The sequence below is a fragment of the Centroberyx affinis genome, unplaced genomic scaffold (genome assembly GCF_046629955.1).
Source record: "Centroberyx affinis isolate AG114_WGS23_722 - 3 ecotype Tasmania unplaced genomic scaffold, CSIRO-AGI_Caff_v1 ptg003390l_1, whole genome shotgun sequence".
Taxonomy (NCBI): Eukaryota; Metazoa; Chordata; class Actinopteri; order Beryciformes; family Berycidae; genus Centroberyx; species Centroberyx affinis.
Genome location: NW_027281375.1, coordinates 628415 through 647964, shown reverse-complemented (window position 1 = coordinate 647964; position 19550 = coordinate 628415). Strand labels below are relative to the sequence as shown.

General features: G+C 42.1%; 1 protein-coding gene across 1 annotated transcript; it reads left to right on the top strand.

Moving 5' to 3' along the window:
* The first annotated feature begins 1685 nt into the window (after window positions 1–1685).
* On the top strand, window positions 1686–18111 carry nek1 (NIMA-related kinase 1). The gene is made up of 36 exons (XM_071539024.1): window positions 1686–1721; window positions 2126–2274; window positions 2405–2501; window positions 2640–2737; window positions 2995–3078; window positions 3185–3252; window positions 3364–3450; window positions 3975–4029; window positions 4363–4563; window positions 4653–4725; window positions 5487–5599; window positions 5820–5885; window positions 6219–6278; window positions 6365–6412; window positions 6554–6634; window positions 6832–7031; window positions 7110–7232; window positions 7370–7472; window positions 7767–7853; window positions 8463–8546; window positions 8645–8722; window positions 8840–8935; window positions 9435–9629; window positions 9717–9770; window positions 9915–10152; window positions 10496–10609; window positions 10774–10950; window positions 11687–11890; window positions 12002–12107; window positions 12278–12354; window positions 12794–13011; window positions 13860–14017; window positions 14477–14835; window positions 15565–15698; window positions 15810–15942; window positions 17137–18111. Exons 2-36 carry the CDS (start codon window positions 2158–2160, stop codon window positions 17148–17150), a joined length of 4200 nt encoding a protein of 1399 aa, XP_071395125.1. The 5' UTR covers window positions 1686–1721; window positions 2126–2157; the 3' UTR covers window positions 17151–18111.
* The last annotated feature ends 1439 nt before the right edge of the window (window positions 18112–19550 follow it).

Here is a 19550-nt window from a genome sequence, read left to right as displayed (position 1 = left end):
TACTTCTAGAAAGGACCATCTCATCCCGGATGGAGTGGGAGAGGGCAGCCTGACGGTCCGTGGAGGTCAGAGAGGCAGAGAGCTTATCCTCAATGGCCTTCGTGATTCCAACAACCAAGTCACTGAGCTGCAGTGGGGGAACAGACGAGAGGATCCCCGGATTAATCCAGAAGCCCTGCAGCACTTTGGGCACAACCAGCATCACCACTTCCTGGGGGCCGAGGAGGCTGGAGCTGGGCTGCTGCTTCTCCATCAGGCTCCTGATGGCTTTGTTAGCCAGACGGATGATCTGAGGGTCTCTGTCGATGAGAGTCGCTCAAAATGCGTTGAAATACAGATTTTCTGAAAAGACACAACTTCCCCACGGGAATCATTCAAGTTTCATCTTATCTCATAAATGTGACTTACTTACTTACTGTGACTTAAATAAAAGAACCACTTTGAAAAATGCAATTCTGAATAATATCATCATGTAATTGAAAATAAAAGCCATTTGAAAAATAAAAAAGTTTGTATGAAATAAAAATACAACTAAATATAGTCATGTTATTATGAAAAACATAATTATGAAATAATATTATTTAATATTTTGAAATTAAATAATAAAATCAATCAATTATTAACTTGGTCATACAGCTGGTTAACTGGTCATACAGCTAGCAGTGCACTTCTGCACAGTGTCTACATGTTATCTTCATCTGTATCTTCATCTGTAAACTGAATTTCTCTCTGTAAATTGAATCACTTTCTGCACATGGCCTTCTGCAGAACGGACATATTACATCCTGCATGTATGATGTAAATGCACACATTTGTTTTGTTCATTCTCATATCCTTCTCATTTGATATTATATTGCATATGCAATATAACCAAAACTCAGCTTTTCAGAACTGCTTTTAATGTGTGATTTATCTTGCGTGCTATATGTTTTTATTGTGTTGTTTTTCTTTAACTTATGTAAAGTGTCTGAGTATCCTGAAAAGCGCTCTATAAATAAAATGTATTATTATTATTATTATTATTAATAATAATAATAATATCAAATATGATCTTTTACTGAATATATGTTATACTTCTGGTATATTTTCTTATCCTATGCTGCCGTCATGTTTAGTCTTTCTTCTTTTTCTACATTCTATTAGACTCACACTACACATGCTGTAATCCATACTTTGTCTCATACATGTTCTCCATGTTCTTTTGAAATGTCGGTTGCTTTCGTGGTTAGCTTGGGCCACAAGCATAAGGCGGACATTTTCCAGTGTTATTTTGAACTTATATAAGGACATTTCTTGGGGCTATGTAGATCCACTTTGCAGAGACCAATGAGACCAATATAACGCCATATGATTACCAAAAAACAAAAACAGTAAACAGTAAACTGTGTAGTCCGGCCTCTGACGGTTATGCCAGTTGGTCCTACTGTATAACCTCGTTGGTCATGTCAGAGCCATTGGCCCGGCTTCATGTCAGTGCTTGTGCTTGTGGTTGCTAAGGAAGATTGTTCACAGCAACAGTCCGTCCAGGGTGGAGACTAGCTCCGTTATTCAGAGTGAAAGATTATTGACAACTCTGCTAACCTATTAACGAGCGACGAAAATGTCAGTGACCAATGAAAATGCAGCAAAGGGTCGCTGTAGTTAGATAGAGAGCGCGAGGGACTGGATACGTCAAAAGCAGTAGAAGAATCTCTACCAGACAGTCGCTAAAAAGACTAATGGTAAGCCAAGTATTACCTAATATTATTTGTAGACCGCTTGCTGGTTACGTTAGTTAGATAGCCTCTTCACTCTGCTTGCATGCAAATATTTTTAAGCAGGGTGTTCTTGGCCTCCCGTTTAAGCTACAAATTAACGTTAACGTTAGCTATCTTGCTAGTAGGTGTATTGTGTGTTGTCTCAGCATCACAGCCCGTCCGAGCAAGATCCCGTTCTGTCTGACAGCAACGGCACAAAGAGTTATAAAAGGGTTGACATGCTATCATGATAAGTCAGCAGCTTTAGATTAAATTTGTGCCATCTGTAAACACCCATAGTTACTGTAGCCCTTAGCTGTAAGGAAAAAACCTAATTTATAATTCATCTGGAGCATAGCTTTGCAATATGTTGCTTGATCTCTTTGAAGACCCAGCATGAGGAGCCAGTCATTCCAGTAACATGGACAAGTACGAAAAGGTGAAGAAAATTGGGGAAGGGTCATTTGGAAAGGCCATCCTCGTCAAATCCAAGGAGGATGGACACCAATACGTCATCAAGGAGATTGGCATATCAAGGGTAAGCTCATAAATAAACATTTTCTAGTCTTGATGAGGTTATACCGCAAGGTTGATGTTCCACTCTTGATATGATCTCCCTTTTACATCTTGCTTTCTCACATTTCTATGTCCTTCTCTTATTTTGACAGATGTCCAATAAAGAGAGGCAGGAATCTCGAAAAGAAGTTGCTGTTCTTGCCAACATGAGTCATCCCAACATTGTTCAGTACAGGGAGTCTTTTGAAGGTAATCACGCCCCCAAGATCTCAGTCATTGACCTAATAACGAGCCACAGAGATTATCTGATACAAAATCATCCCGCTGCAGTACAATATGGAAATGTTTTCCTGCGTTTATCTTAAGGCTTATATTAACTCTTTTTAGAGGGGGGATGTCTATATATTGTGATGGACTACTGTGAGGGTGGAGACCTCTTCAAGAAGATCAACTCTCAGAAAGGACTACTTTTCCCAGAAACACAAGTAAGCCACTAATTCTTGGAGCCTTGGTAGCATCAAGACAATCACAGATGTTTAGGATATGCCACAGACAGCCTGTTGACCTTGAGGGTGAAATAGATTATACCATGTTGATACAATTGAGCATCTTATCTGATGCTATTCCTGTCTCCTCTCATGTTTCTATATTTTTTTCCCTTGGCTTGTTCAGACACCAGGATTATTACTGGGTGGACAGTGGAACCTAATAATGTATATTGTGGCTTTACTCTCTTTCCTAGATCCTGGATTGGTTTGTGCAGATTTGCCTGGCACTGAAGCATGTACATGATCGAAAGATCCTCCATAGAGACATCAAATCACAGGTATAGTTCTGTGCACTGCAAACTCTTGCCTCAGTAATGATATGTTGTTTATATGCCATGCAATGCCTCATAAAATTTACACTGTCATTTCAAACTGCCTGCATAGAACATATTTCTGACAAAAGATGGAACCATACAGCTTGGGGACTTTGGAATTGCAAGGGTGCTGAATAGGTATGTAAAATTACAGCTGAATAGTTACACAGATATCTATAAAACCACTGCTCAGTAGTAATAAAGTTTACCATGGTAGAATTTACATGACTTTCTTTCCTCATTTTTCAGCACCGTAGAGCTGGCAAGAACATGCATAGGAACGCCGTATTACCTATCACCTGAGATTTGTGAAAATAAACCCTACAACAACAAAAGGTACTACTTGATCATCTGGGGTGACTCTGTTGGGTTACCATGATTCCAGTGTTTGTCGTGTGTGGTGTAGAATTAATAATTGATAGTGACCCAGGTGACAAATTCTCTGCCACACTCACTCTGAGCCATGCAGGATCGCTATGGTAGTTGTGTCATTGTGGTGGCTGTTGAGACGACGTTAAGGTATCATGTCTCCTCTTTATTGAGTGAACTAGCTGGTGTGTATCCATAGCAGGAAGCTAGTATTGATTCCCTCTTCAACTATTTTAAATATGCATGTAATCTAATCCACCGTAGTTACATTACTCTCGAATGAACTGCATTGAGCAGCTTCACTATTCAGTCTGCAGTTTTCTCAGTAATGTTGTCTATTTCTCTATATTTTATGGCGGAGAACAGACAAGGCTCCTCAATGACTGTTGATTCATTACTGAATGAATGTAAACCTACCCCAGAACCTATCCTGTCCTGTCCATTTGTAATACTGTCTCCCCTCACTTTCCCCACCTTCCCTCCTTCCACAGTGATATTTGGGCCCTGGGGTGTGTCCTATATGAAATGTGCACTCTTAAGCATGCAGTAAGTATCCTGTGCGTGAGTGGTTTACTAATTAATGTAGGTTCAGTGTATCTTCAGCAACATTACCGTGCTCTTTGAAGTGTTTTTTGACGTATTGCCTTTGATGTCTACCATGTATAATGCATGGCAAACTGAGTTTGTTTCAGAGAACTGATCATGTCTTTCTTATCTATATCTATGACTGCTCATATTTGCAACTGCTCATATTTGCAACCACTTCGTCTTAGTAGGCAACTAATCTATACCATCACTCATTTTGATCATGTCTGATTGCCCTCAATGATACTTTTATATGGGTTATAATATATAATATATATATGTGTTTCTTCTCAGTTTGAGGCTGGCAACATGAAGAACCTGGTTCTGAAGATCATCCGTGGCTCATACCCTCCTGTGTCGGTTCAGTACTCCCAAGACTTGCGCTCTCTCTTGGGACAGCTATTCAGGCGCAACCCCAGAGAGAGGCCCTCGGTCAGCAGTATACTGGACAAACCCTTCCTCTCCCGTAGGATAGAAAGGTTCCTCACACCACAGGTAGAACACACAGCTAGTTGTCCTTGATACAGTATAAAGTTACATACTCTGTTCAGTAAAAAAAACATTTTTTCTTCTCCTCATTCCAGATCATTGCTCAGGAATTCAGCCATACTTTTCTTCACAAGCAGCCTAAAGTGGGTCTGGCACAGGGGTCACCAGGTAAGCAAACTCATTTGCTGCCACGTTTGCTGCTGAAATTGAAATATGCAATGCCACCGTTTAAAACTTAATGCCTCCTCTATATGCTCTGAGGGATAATGTCACATTTCTCACATTTTGGTGTAGAGTTATTGTTATGAAGGCCCAAATGCACTGGAAGAAATAATTGATTCATTTTCTTCATTTGACACTCATACTTTTTTGACACTTCAATGGCTTAATGCAGACCTGAGGTTTGGAGCGTCCTGTATTTCACCCATGCAGTGGATAACGATACCATTTCATATTTGCTTCAGAGTGATGTTATACAGTTTGTGTTTTATATTTGGAGACCGGGGAGTAGTTTTGTCCATAGAGCTAAACAATTATATGCTGCTGGCTAAATTACCTACTTAGTTCCCAATAATTGTATCACTTTTGTTAGTCATTTCCCCCTGAAATAGGTCAGTTCACTGCAGTTCCAGAAACCTAACAAAAACACCTGTTATGGTCCTCGGTTGGCACTTCAAAATTGAACCATGTTGAGAGCAGATGCATTAAGGTGGTTTGCCACTTTATGCTTTTAGTGCGCTGTGGACTATTTCAACTATTTGACCCAACGCACACCAGTGCATTTCTGCCATTTATTATTATTAGTATTACAAAGTGCAGTAAAACAAAAGGAACAAAAGAAACATACTGACTTAAATACATGTTTTTATATTTATAACTTGTGTGACTAGCCAAGCGTCCTGCCCCTGCTTCCATACCTCTCGCCCCAGCCCAGAAGATTACCAAACCAGCCAGCAAATATGGAGTGCCTTTAACTGTCAAGAAGGTATCAGATGGAGCCAAGAAGCCCGCGGAGAGGAAACCAGCTGTAAAACATAAACCGGTTAGTACGGTATTGATGAGGAGATTAGCCACCAAGGCTTTCAAGCTTCACTCATGCCTTTTTTTTGTATGAGTGTTACAGAGCTCTGTTTGATGTTGAAGTCCTAGTCTGGCATGTCGGAGGCCTCTCCCATCTGTGTGTGTGTGTGTGTGTGTGTAGGTGTGTTTTTACATCAGTCTGTGTTTGTAACCTCTGAACCCCAGTGTCATATGTTGCTCAGGCCCCTCTCCCAGCAGCCCCCCAGAGAAGAGTGAGTCAAGTGGAGGAAGAGAGGAAAAAACATGAGGTACAGCTGAGAGCCCCGTGTAACTTCTATTAACTGTTGGATTCCCCTGCCCTTTCTCTCCACATTTACTCACACATGAAGGTCCCTTCCTACCAGCATCGTTAGCTTTTCTCCCTCTCATTTACGTTTGACCGCTGCCATCTCCTGTTTTTCTCTCCTGGTCCGTTTGGAGTGTTCTGCCTCATTTAGCTTTCTCTTTCAACTAACCCAGAGACTAATTTATTTCCCTCCTCACCTACCTGCTCAACGACTGAGCAGTCCTGCCTCCTGCCTCAAAGCAGGTTCCGTTGGGATCAAACTATTTGATTGAAAGGTTTTTGTCTTATGTTGCAGGATGGCATGAGAAAGAAAAGGATGGAGCTGATAGAGAAAGAAAGGAAACAAAGGGAGCAGGTGGGTGCATTGATCTTGTAGTCCCTGTGTAAAGTTTCTGTGAGGAATCACGCCTTTAGCTGTCTTTTGATTCGTCTCTTCTTCAGATGTTCCTGTTGAAAGCGGGGCAAATGAAGAGATATGAAAAGGAAAAGGTATGTAGTAAATATATGCAGTTTGAGTATAGTTCTTTCTTACATGATGTCATTGTAGTGGACTGGTAAAGCATTGGAAAGTTGTGCTATGTCACCATCTAACACTGAAGTGCTATGAACCTGTGAACTCTTGACTTCTAGATCAATCGTATAAACCAAGCTCGAGAGCAGGGCTGGAAGCATGTCTTGAGTTCTAGCGGAGGCAGCAGCCCAGAGCGGAAGGTACTGGATGCCCTTTTCCTAATTTATATCAGAATATGTCACTGAATGCCTCTGATACATTAACTTAAAGTAGTACCACATTTTATTGATTGCATCAATATAATATGACACATTCAATCATTTAGTCAATTATATTCCATTAGTGTAATGCAGCTCCTCCTCCTAGCTCACAGCACACTTTTGTCTTCTAAACGCAGTGTTTTGGAGGTGGTGGCAAGAGGGCAGCAGGTGCTGGTCCTCGCCCCGTCCCAGGCGCAGTCCAGGGTCCTGCTCCAGCCCCAGCGCCCAGCAGGGGCCTGTATGAACACTACCACGCTGCTCTGGACCAGATGGCCAAGCCACAGCCTAAGGAGGCCAGCAGGGAGGGATCCTTAACAGGACCGGACAGCCCCATTCGGTTGGTTCAGATGTCTTTTTTTCAAATAATTTAGTTCTGTTAAATGGCTGGTTTGACGCCGTCGCCTCTGTGTATAAGGGGTGTACCTGCTGCTGCTGGCCCAGTGCTACCCAATGGACCTGCCCGATTCCCACACCCTGATGCTGTCAAGAGAGAACTACAGAGGCTGCAGTATGTTTCTAAACAAGCCCATATTAGCAGGTCAGTGAAGTAGCCGTCCCACTAATCAGTATTCTGAGCATGACACGACACAACTGGCCTGAACACTACGCATGTTTGCACAGTTTTCACTGTGAAAAGTAGTCAGAGTATTGATTATTGCCATATTCTGTTTTCAGGCAACGTGGTCAGATGGCTGCTGAACGGGCCTACCAGGTCGAGGAGTTTTTACAGCGTAAGAGAGAAGCCATGATTAACAAAGTCCGTGCTGAGGGACAGCTGGTACGTAGTGTAACTGATACTTATTTTTTTGGTGGATTAAGTTCTGGTGAAATAGCTGTGAGTTAGCCCTGTTATTACAATACCGACCCCTTTTCATCATAAGGATTATGACCCCTCGCAGACTGAAGATGTTTTTTTTTTTTGTATGGAAAGAGGGATACACTGGTGTATCTCTTGCACATATTATGAATCTATTTTGGTTTAACATCTCCTGGCCCCAATTCATGACCGTTGTGCCAGTTCGATGTAAGGGCTGCATCCTTCTAAAGTGTGGTTGAATTGAACGGTAAACAGGGTGCCCGGCAAAACTTGACAGCCATCTATGGAAGCCGGGCAGTGTCGGTTCGGTGCAGGAGACCCAAAGCCAACAAAGAGGAGGAGGTAGGAGCCCAGGCTCGAATGGCCAGCCCCACACTCCACCTGATCCTCACCCATACCACGCCTGGTTTGACTTGTCCCATAATGTGACCCAGCAGCTCAAACCCATGCCCACTTGTTGCTCAATGTGGTGTGTGTGTCTGTGTGTGACAAGTGTGTGTGTGAGAGCTGATCCACTATTTATTTGGCCTCCCGGTAATGGCTGCTGTTCACAACAATCAATATCATTGTTTATGTTTGGATGTTTATTGTGTATTTTGACCCATTTCAAATAACCACACTGCCTGTTTTGAGTTCTTTAACTACAGCTTTTTGCTTTGAAGGGAAAACATATTTTTTATTGCACTGTTAATTGCAAAACTGTTGTTTTTGCTCTGCTAGATGGCTGTTACCTTATATGATTTTTTTATATTCATGTGTGTTTTATGTATTGATGTCAACATCAGTCTGTCTACTACTACTAAGTAAAGCTTTGTCTATGTAAGTGTTACCTATGCTAATGTCTGTGTGATTGTGGTCTCAAGTATCTTTGCTATCTGTGCGTGCGTGCGTGCGTACGTGCATGCACACGGGCGTGTTTAGCCCATGTAACATGTATGTCTTTGTACTCAGGAGTACTTGGCAAGGCTGAGGCAGATCCGGCTGCAGAACTTTAATGAGCGTCAGCAGATCAAAGCTCGACTCAGAGGGGAGAAGGTACAATCCTCCACTCTTACCATCTGAGAGCATCCTTGATAAAAGTATTTAAATTTTTCTCTGACGTTTTGTCTCTTGGTTGTTGTTGTGTGTTTCAGTATGACAGCGATGGTTCTGACAGCCAAGAGTCCAGTGAGGAGGCGGAGTTCAGAAGAAAGAAGATAGAGGTTTTGAAAGTGAGTCTGACTCTGCCTGTGGAAAATCAAGTATCATGTTTTACAGTATTCAACATTTTATATTGTATTAGGCTATAGGCTCATTCTTCTTTGTCTGTTTCTATGTATACTTACCAGGCCCAAGCAAATGCCCGTGCTGCTGTGCTGAAAGAGCAACTAGAGAAGAAGAGGAAAGAAGCTTACGAGAGAGAGAAGAGAGCTTGGGAGGACCATGTAAGTTCTTATGTTCTTTCATTCTTTGTTTCACCCTGCTATTCCTTAGTCATTGCCTTTCCTTAGCCTTACTGGTGCCCTACTGTAGGTGTAACTAGTGCTGAAACGATTAGTTGATTAATTGATTAGTTGATTAGTTGATCGACAGAAAATTAATCGATTATAATTTTGATAATCAATTAATTGTCATTTATCAAGTAAAATACCAAATATCGGTAATATATCAAATATTTGCTGGATACAGCTTCACAAATTTTAACGTTTGCTTACTTTTCTCCATTTCATGTCGTTCATAAAATGAATACTTTGGGGGGTTTTTTGTCTGCCCGTCAGACTAGGCTTTGGTAACTTGTGATGGGCATCTGTCGTTATTTTTGACATTTTTTAGACTAAACAATTGATTAATCAAAAAAATAATCGATAGATTCACTGATTATAAAATAATCGTTAGTTACAGCCCTAGGTGTAACCTAATCGTGGTTGTTGTGTGTTGTGGAAGCTTGCAGTTCGGGGGCTGAAGGCTGGTGTAGCAGCAGATGCAGCATCAATAGCAGTAGCATCTACCTCTGAGACTCCTCTTCCACAGCCCAGCCCCTCTCAGCCAGAACCAGCCGCTAAAGCTTTAGTCCTGCCTGCATCTAAACCCTCCACCCCAGCCATATCCATGACTGCTGCCCTGAAGGATGTTGGCGCAGTCAGTATACATTTACATCCTACATCACAATATGTGTTTGAATTTGTACTGCTTGGTTATACCAATTTTACGTTGTTTGTTTGACAGAATTCTCCCGTAAAAGAAGACTTGTCCAAACCAGAGACTGCTATGGTGATCCAGGTGAGTTCATCAGTAGTCGATAATCATTTATTGCAGCAACAGTGACCTAACAAGAAAGCTGAGGGCAGAGCATACAGCATCAATATTCATGTTTGTACCTCAGTCCTTAAAAGATAATGCTGCTTTATGTTTTTCTTATATTAGAGTGAGAAAAAGCAGATTCTGCGCAGACTTAACCAGAATCTAAAAGCCCAGAGCCCAGTAGAGGAGGACTCAGCTCCACCCCCTGAGGACTCGAGTCTCCCTCCTGCCCAACAGAACCAGTCTGTCGCAGAGAAACGGCCGGCTTCGGGAGGAGACAGGAAGAAGTGGGAAGCTGCAGAACCGCCCGTCCTTTCTGTGGCTCAGCAAACCTTAGAGGAGACCTGCATCACTACGGCTGGTGAGTTGAGCCTTCACCGAACAAAGCTTTCCATCCCACGTATTAACAGAAGACAGATTAACAAGCTTATATTTGCTATCATCCTTAGTCTATACACTAGGGAAGTTTACATGGTGGTATGCTTGGCTCCATAATGTATTTTTTTTGACTTGCCCATTTTATAAGTGATCTTGCATGTCCATTCTCATACTGTGAAAATGTTGTGATCAAAATGTATCCTCTTTAGCCAGGAATACATACAAATTTGTGCTTTTGTTTAAATGGTCTTGTCTGAAACGTCTGAAAAGGTTTTTGCAGGAAGTTATGGTCTAATCTTTTTTGCCCCCAAATTGTTTCTCTCCAGCTGCTTCAGTGTCTCCATCTCCTGGTGGAGACAGGAAGAAATGGGAGGCAGGAGTCCCGCTTGTCCTCTCTGTAGCCCAACAAACTCTAGAGGAAACCTGCATCAGGACCACTGGTGAGTTACATTGTCCCGAGTGAGAACATACTTGTAGACTTGATGAAGTACAAATATCCTCAGGGGGCCTATAAAAATGTATATCTTTTGACTTTGGGGTTTCTGTGCGTGTGTGTGTGTGTGTGTGTGTGTGTGTGTGTGTGTGTGTGTGTAAAATGTCTCAGAGCAAACAGTGGGTGAAGTCATTCAGATGGGTGTGCTACAGGAAGAGGCTCCTAGGAAGGCATGGGGGAGGAGTCCAGACTCTCAGGTGCTGAGAGTCCTCCAGGAGGCGGAGCTTCAGCCTCTCACCCAGCTACTAGAGAACGTCAGCATGTGTGAGGGTGAGCTCTCCAGCCCTGGTTAGTCAAACTGTACTCACCATCCAGGCCCATTTAGTATTCTTCAAGCATAATCAGGCCAAGTTGTGAATTTCATGTTATATACTCGGACGTACATGAAGGCAGTGTTAGCCTTCCTTAAGGATAACAACCGTAGTTTTTGCCAGTATGACGACTGACTGTGTTCAAAATTTACTCACTTACTTCACTGCAGAGCTTGACGTACCCCTCAGCTGCAGTGAGCGCTGCTCTCCAATACCTCCAATACTTTTGGGATTTATCTCTACCACTAGGGGGAGTATTGAGCCACAACTTCAAAAGTGCACTCAGTGGTTGAAAATTTGACCAAAATGTGTCTTTCAATATTGTACAATCATACTAACTGGTTTTAAGCTGAAAATGTTTGTACTGTCTGATACCCCTTGAAAACCGACTTGCTTTAAGAGGAGTTGCAAAATGGAAGACTATCAATTGTATGGTTAAACCAGGCATCTCGCAAGTTTGATTGTGCATAATTATTGTGTGTTTGTGTAGCAGGCTGTTGAAAACAGCTGGGGTGCTCACTGACCATATTGTGGGCAAAATCGGTTACTCCACAGGTGTCATTATATGGTGCATGGAGAAATGAAGAACCCTTTGTTAAACAGTTCCATTTTCAGTGTTTATAGCATAGTGTGTTATTTAAGTGAATGCATTGATCATTAGATAATGAACCAGATAATTCATCCCCGCTACTGATGACCCCATATTTTCCCAGACAAGTCTAAACAGACAGCAGCGCCTGAAGTTATGAGACCATCTAAAGACGCACTGCCCTCTAAGCCAAGTCCACCTGCTGTAGTTCAGAGCCCTGAGGTTCAGAGGGAGAGTGCAACTGCAACAGAAGTCTCAGATCAGGAACAGTCTGTGGCAGGTGCAGCAGAAAGGCTAACACTGGCCCCCGACCTCACTGACACTCAGGGTGAGTATGTCACTCGACATTGACACACTGACATTGACCAGATGTTTCAACTGATCATTTACAAATGTGCTCTCTGTACAACACCATCACATCTGGCCTGAACACTTGCAGATCCATCAGACTTGGAGTCAATGGTTTTGGAAGAGTGCCCAAAGCAGGCCTCACATCCCCCAGGTGGAGTACAGCAGGCATGGGAGCAGCAGGCCCAGCAGCCAGCGTGAGTCAAAACTATTGGTCATCTCTTCATGAACAAAACTGAAAATCCACTCAAAGGAATACTTCACCCCAAAATGAAAATTCAGTCATTAGCTACTCAGCTAGTCAGTCAAATCCTACCATGTAAGACATTAGAGGTGTTTGTAGAGCTAAAGTGTGTTTCACTTTTAGGCCACTGGAGGGCGTTACAAGACCAGCAGAGACGAAGGAGGTTGAGAAGAGTGCAGAGAAACAAACAGAATCCTCCGGTGAGATGAGTGTGGTAGATGCTCAAAACTGCTTTTTTGAGGATTGTGTGTTATATGTGTGATTGTGTGTGATAGTGTCTTTAGCTAGTGGTTCTCAAATTGGGGGTCAAGATAATTTTGACAAGATAATTTAACAAGATAATTCTGGGGATTTATGGGATAGGAAAAAAACATATTTCTACTGCACGTATTTATTATCATGTGTAAGTTTTCTGTAATTTTTGCTTTTTTATTGTGACGTACTGAGTAGTTTTCATCCTCTAGGCCTCCTCTGGTAATCTAATCGCATAAAACGACTTAAAAAGGCAAAATCTTTTTTTTTGGGTGAACTGTTCACTCTGCATATGTAGCCTGAGTGAGTAGGCATCACTTGGTTTTCAGGGGTCATAAGCCAAAAAGTTTGAGAACCACTGTCTGAACCTGCCTCCCCTTCCCCCAGGTGCGGCACCCTACGAGGAGCCCCTGTTCATGAAGTTGTGTTCCCCAGCCCACCGGCGCACTGCTGCTCTCGCAATGCTCTCAGCCCAGTCCTCTATGGACGAGTCGTCCTCCTCTCTGGCCTCTCGCTCACGCTCCGTCTCACCTCTCCGCTCCAAACACCACGACGCCCTCCTCATCGGCCTCTCTACGGGCATGTTTGACGCCAACAACCCCAAGGTGAATGCCGGTGGAGCGTGAATGAAAAACAAAAGTTCACTTTTAAATGGAAATGACCTCCACCTAGTCAGGACCTAGTCTGACTCCCAGTAGTACAATGAAGTAAGACCTCTTGTTTTAGCTTCTAATGGTTATTGTCTAATGCATGATTATTAAGTGCAGGAAAAACCATGCAGAATATGTGACCCATGATAATACTGGATATTACAGTGATCTGGAGAACAGCTGTTTCAAGGGAGGAAATGCACACTTGTCCTTGTGCCTGGTGTAATGTAGAGGCTTGTGGGGGTATTTTTAGGTAGGCTTTCAGTCTTCTTTATTAATGAGGGGTCTGGAATGGAGCCAGGGCTATTAATCACATAGTCTGGACCTGCAGTGGGTCTGATAGGCGAGAAAGAGCATCCATCATCCGACATCTTCTATAACCTCCATCAGGGACACTGAAATGTGCAGAACTTGGCTCAACAGTATTTATCTGTACATAGAGAACCTTATAGTGTGTATGTGTGTGTTTGTGTGTTTGTGTTTGTGTGCGTACTTTATCAGCTACGGCTGTGCCTGAATAGAGTGTTACTAATGAAATCTCTGATGTGTCACCATACCAGAGGGCATTCCACTGGCCTCTCCATTGCCCTCTCTTATGCAGATATACACACACACTCAAACTCTCTCACACAGACACTCACATCCACACCAGTTTCTCCTCAAGAAGTGGTAGTTGCATTTTGTCTGAACATAGTCAGAACTAGAACCATGTAATTGACAAGCCTTTTGTTTTGATTGATTCCTGTCTTGCCCATCAAAACATCTTGTGTCTGTGTGTGGCTGTGGCTGTGTTGTGCATTCAGATGCTGCGGACATGCTCTCTGCCAGACCTCAGTCGCCTCTTCAGCTCTCAGCAGGACTCTGCCATGTCTAGAGAGACTGTTGTTGCCCCGGACAACAACCTGGAAGTAGAGGACCTGGAAGAGCCAGCTAAAGATGAGGATCAGTCAGAGACTGAGGAGTAAGACAAACACACACAAACAAAGTGCATGCACATTGCACAGTCAAGTGCCCCATTGTATGAATTTGGCAACTTATAAATACTTGTAGGATGGAGGGCTACACATGAGTGTCATGTTGAATGTGCACTTTGTTCAGTTTGACGAGTTGTATGAAGAGTATGAAGAGTTTCATTCCAAAACACCATATATCAATTTGGAAAAAGTTGCTGACTGAAATTCCTCGGTTATTTCAAAAACATAGATGATTCTATTGTCATAAAACAAACAGCAGTCTTAAGATGACTCATAATTTTAATGTGCCGTACTTTCATGCTTACAAAATGATCGATAGCATGAAAGTACGGCACATTACAAATTCAAATGGTGGATGTTTCAATTTGCAATAAAACTCTTTAAATACTGCCAAGGGGTGGCGATTACACACAGCAGTGTGTAATCAGAGTATGCTCTGTTCCCAGTGCCTATGAGGATGAAGACCTGCGGGAGCTCAGGGCCTCCATGGAGAGGCTGCTGCAAGAGGAGGGAGACTTAACCAGGAGCCCTCCAGAGGATGATGCAGGGGACTTTAATGGAAACCCTCCAGGGGGTGAAGACCAAGAGCCTTTCAACAGGATAGCTGCTGAGGCTGAGGAGGATGACCCCCATCGGATGGCTGTAGATGATGATGATGAGGAGGAAGAGGAGGAGGATGAGGAGGAGGATGAGGAATGCTCCAATGGAAGTCCTGGTGATGAAGACGCTGGGGAGCTGCTTACCAATGGAGTGGGGGAAGAGCACCACAGCAGTAACAGCCAGCTCAATGAAGAGTGGCATTCAGGTAAGAGGGCTGCTGGAGTTAGCAGTGCTGCAAGTGTGTGAGATCATTAAAATTATAAAATGCTTACAATGCAAAAGTACATTAAGAAAAAGATCACAGAACAAGGTGTGTGGTTATCGAAAAATAATGCACCACCTGCCCACCACCTTGACTGGTGCCAGCTGATGCTTGCATGAAATAAAATATTTTATTACAAGACTTTGCTGAATACTCAGTTCTGATTGGCTAATGAATGCATTCAGAGGTATGTGCATTTCTGAAAAACAGAGTGCTATTTCATGTAAAACATCACTGTTTCATATCCAATCATCTCATTCTGCAGTCAAGAAGTCCAGTACATTTTGTTGACTTGTAATCAAATTAACTAGCTATCCCTTGTACCAAAAAGATGTTACTCCTTGGTTACTGTAGACAACTACTCAGTTAACCTAAGTTAGATACAAGGAAGATTTTCCGATATTACTTAAGTCATTCAGAGAGGACAAAACGGCAATCTTACTGGATTTGTTTATGTTGCTGTGGTTGCAGGCCTGCTGAACTATGTTTTTGGTAGAAGCTTGTAAATTTCTTAAGTTTGTAATGAAATCATTTCATCAAACTATTTCATGCCAAATGATTAATATATTAGTAGGAAGCCATGTAATAAGCATGTTATTATTGCAAGATAAGCCCCTTCAGGGCGATCAAGACCCCGATGTGAACCATAATAGTAATCCCACTGCACCGTAGATGGCAGTGGAGAGGAGCAGGGAGGAGAGGTCGAACATCATGACAGCATCTTCAGCCGTCTAGAAGAGCTCCGCTTCAACCTGGAGCAGCAGATGGGCTTTGAGAAGTTCATTGAGGCCTACAATAAGATTAAGGTATGGAATGTTTCTCATTATCTCCCTCTAAACTGTGAGGTTGTCTGTGCTTCATGGTAGAACATAATACTCACTTAACACATTGCCTTGTGTTTGTTGTTGATGCTGAAGGCTATACATGAAGATGAAGATGAGAATATTGACCTGGGCTCCAGTTTAGTCTTGAGCATTTTGGGAACTGAGCACCAGCATCTGTATCCCAACATCCTTCACCTAGTGATGGCAGATGGGGCATACCAAGAAGGTTAGTGTTAATAGTTGGTTGTTAGTTAATTGTAGGTAGGTTTTGTCTTTTTTATCGTTTTCCATTGTGTCCCTGAAGAGCATGCTGCCCTTCTGTTTAATTGGAATCACACCATAATCACCGGTTTGGTCTTGTTTTTTTTGTCATTTTTTTCCTCCTCCCTTTGTTCTGTTCATCTCTGTTTCCCTCAACACTCTTTTCTCTTCACTTGTGTAAACCGCAGGAATACACGTGTTCCTCTTTTAATTGTTCTGTTCGGCAGCTGTGCGGTTTTCCCATAGCGGAGAGCTGTGTGAGAGCGCAGAGAGCAGTTTAATCTAATCTGCCAAATCCTATTCTCTCTCCTCACGCCCCCACGGCTTTACCCAGTCACGTAGGGACTAAGTAGATGTGAAACACACCCTTAAGACTGTCTGTCTGCGCCCACTTGCTCTGTGCCAAGTCAGCTGTCAGACGAGGGCCACAGCGGATAAGAGGGCGGGAAGAGGATTTTGTTTGAGTCTGACAGGTTTCCCTCAGGACGGGAGCAGTCTGCAGATAAATTCTCTCTTTCGCTGAACTATTCCATTTTACTATTCTTAATTTTTAATTTTTCCTTTTTTTCACAAGGATGAAATGAATGATGTAAAAGTCTAATTTCTCTCTCAAGGACCCTTCTCAGGATTTCTAAAACATGCACCTCTGATTCCCATTCATTCAGCATTAACAGTGGGTAAATTTTAAGATGTTTGTGTGGCCATTACCAGAGAACAAACCCATGTATTCTAGTTTTGCTTAGGCTATAGACTTCTGTCAGGCAAACAAAGTATCTGAATATCACATAAAAAAGCAAGACTTCTTTAAGTTTAGACCAACTTACCTTTCTTCCGGCGTAAACAGTCCCAAGTCTGAGAGGACTTGGCCAATTATGATGCTGCTGATGTTATTTTTGTAAACTTTTGTGTTGCATGCCGCCCAACATTTATGTTTTATGGGTGACCTATACGAAGAGTCCAGGATCAATGTTTACTGCCTATTTCTGGAATTTCGCAGTCATTAGCTCCTCTCCCATCACTTCTGATTAGGAGACATGATGTGACCATTGACCTCTGGGGTCTTTCTGTGCTGCAAGCACTCTGGCTGCTGTCTATCTAATGAATTATCTCTTCTCTCTCTCTCACTCTTTGGCCCTCTCTCTCTCTCCCTCTCTTTTAGATAATGATGAATAGTGTTTTGTGCAATGAAGCCGCTGGCAGCTATGACAATCTGCTAGCCATCTGATGTCTTCCCATGACGCACGTCATGCGGCAGGAGGATCTATGCATGAAGTGTCGCAGCCACGCATCTAACAGTGTTTCAGGCACACTTGCATGATGAGTAACTAGTACACTTAAGGCTGTATTTCGTACTTTGACTATCAGCACCTGACACTATTTTCTAACCAATCTTCATACATTACAAAAGTGCATTATCAAATACGTGTTCTTATTAACCAAAGTTAACTTCAAGGTTTTGTGACATATATATATATATATGATTGTATGTGTTCATAAATTACTGAAACACATGTATTGTCACGTTTGTTGATAGCATAAACCCTGTTCTGTGTTTTGTGGTTCGTTCAGAGTCCACAGTGGCATTTCATTTGATGGCAACATTTTGGTGGGCAGAGATCTGATCCCCTCAGGTGCTCATTCTAATTCAGAGGGTGGTGTCACACATTCACCATAGCTTCAAAAGGTAAACCAGGTCAACCTCAAAACAAATTTATTATGATCACACAAAACCAGTTGAACCTCCTTTTCTTACAACTTTTTCACCGGACAAATAGTTGTTATCTAATGCATTTTTTCCACTTTTCCTACGGATTCAGTTAACCCAAATTAGTTCAAAGGGAAGGTGACATTTTGTGTGAGAATGGTGTATGTTGCCATGGTACTGTAGCAAGACTGCCGCACACGAGTGCTGCTGGTGATGCAGTGTGTCGGGTCAGATTGATATTCTGCCCAGAGAATTGTACAGGTGACGAAAGCAATGGCATAGATGTTAACAACGGTTCATATTTGATAATTAAGTAAATATTGTAAATCTTTATATAAAATAAACACCTTTTTTTAAGAACCTGAAGTTTTATATTTGCTTTTTCTTTCTGTATTAGTGCCAGGTGGACTTTAATGTGTGGCTCAGCATTGACACATTGATGCTTGCAAATTAGTTGCCGATTTCAAATGATTAAAAATAAATAAATAAATAAATCTTTTGTTGTGTTTTTCACGGGCCATAAGTGTGTGGTGTCCTCTGGTAACTACACAAAACTACTTTCATCCTATACCCTTCAAACGACCACTCACCCCTCTGTCAGCTAGCAAGATTTATGTGTAATTTCCCTCCCTTTGGTTTAATATAAGGAGAGCTTCCAATGTTCAAACACCCCATCTGATTTAGGATGGGTGCATTTCCTGGTTAGACCATGACCAAATAATTGACTGTAGCATTCCTCTAATATGAACAGATGAAGGTGTTACAGTGGGTTTACAGCCCCGTCCCTAAAGGTCCCATGTTAATATATGATGTTACTTGCTTTCATGACTTACATACTGTAGAACTTGAAGAATTCCTGATTGTTTTCCTCTATATCCTGCCTTCATCCAGGCTATAATCCAGAACCAGAGAGGACTAGCACTTACTGCTGTTATCTGCTGTACACAACAAAGCAGTGCATTCAATATTTATGGTGCACGCTGGTGTTGTGTTTGTGTGTTGTTCCATTTCTAATTTACAAATTCTATTTTATGTCCTGCTCTCCGAATTGCATTATGCATGGTTGGTTGCCAAGGCTTTCTGAAGGGAGGGCTTTCATGGCTTACTTTGAAGAATACATGATGAGGAAAGCACCTTATAGGCCAAATCTGGAATCACACTATAGCATCACCATTGGCTTTGTTCATGTTTGTTTCAATAGAATCTCAGAATTGTAATTTCAGTTACAGTGGGATCATAAAGTTTCCTGTAGAATCTGCCTTCAGAAAATCCTACCACTCATCAATCTGTATATACCCATAACTGATGTGTTAAAGAATGAAGGGTTTTAATTTTAGTAAATCCAATTGTTTTCCTGGGCCTATTGGTGTTTACTAGTTGGAAGTCAAAGGAAAGGAATCAAATAAATTGAATTAAGTGTAATTAAACCTGTATTCTTAGCGTTAGAATCAAACTTTGCTCTTCAATGCTTTGTTCATAAATTTTCCAGTTTAATCAGATTCCTGTGAAGGGACTTTACAACTGCACTAAAATTAGAGCGGGTGATGAGGAGATCACAGGAGACAGGTCAGAAATGGATTACGGCTAATAGGTTACTGTCTCGTACTGTCCCACCCCATTTCTTGGGTTGACATTATACATCGGATGGAATTAATTCAATTCTCGGTTTGAATTTTCCATAAGGCCTGTGTTGGCTTGATCTCAGCTCTCAAAGGAAAAATTGCCCCGCAGAGACGTATACGCACTCAACCATTATCAGGCAGCATTCATTGACATTCAGCTATGTTCCCTAATCTAATTGGAAAGCAGTTTGCCTCAGGCTGAGATAGTAAGTTTAAAAGCCTTATCAGAGCAATATAAATGGAGAT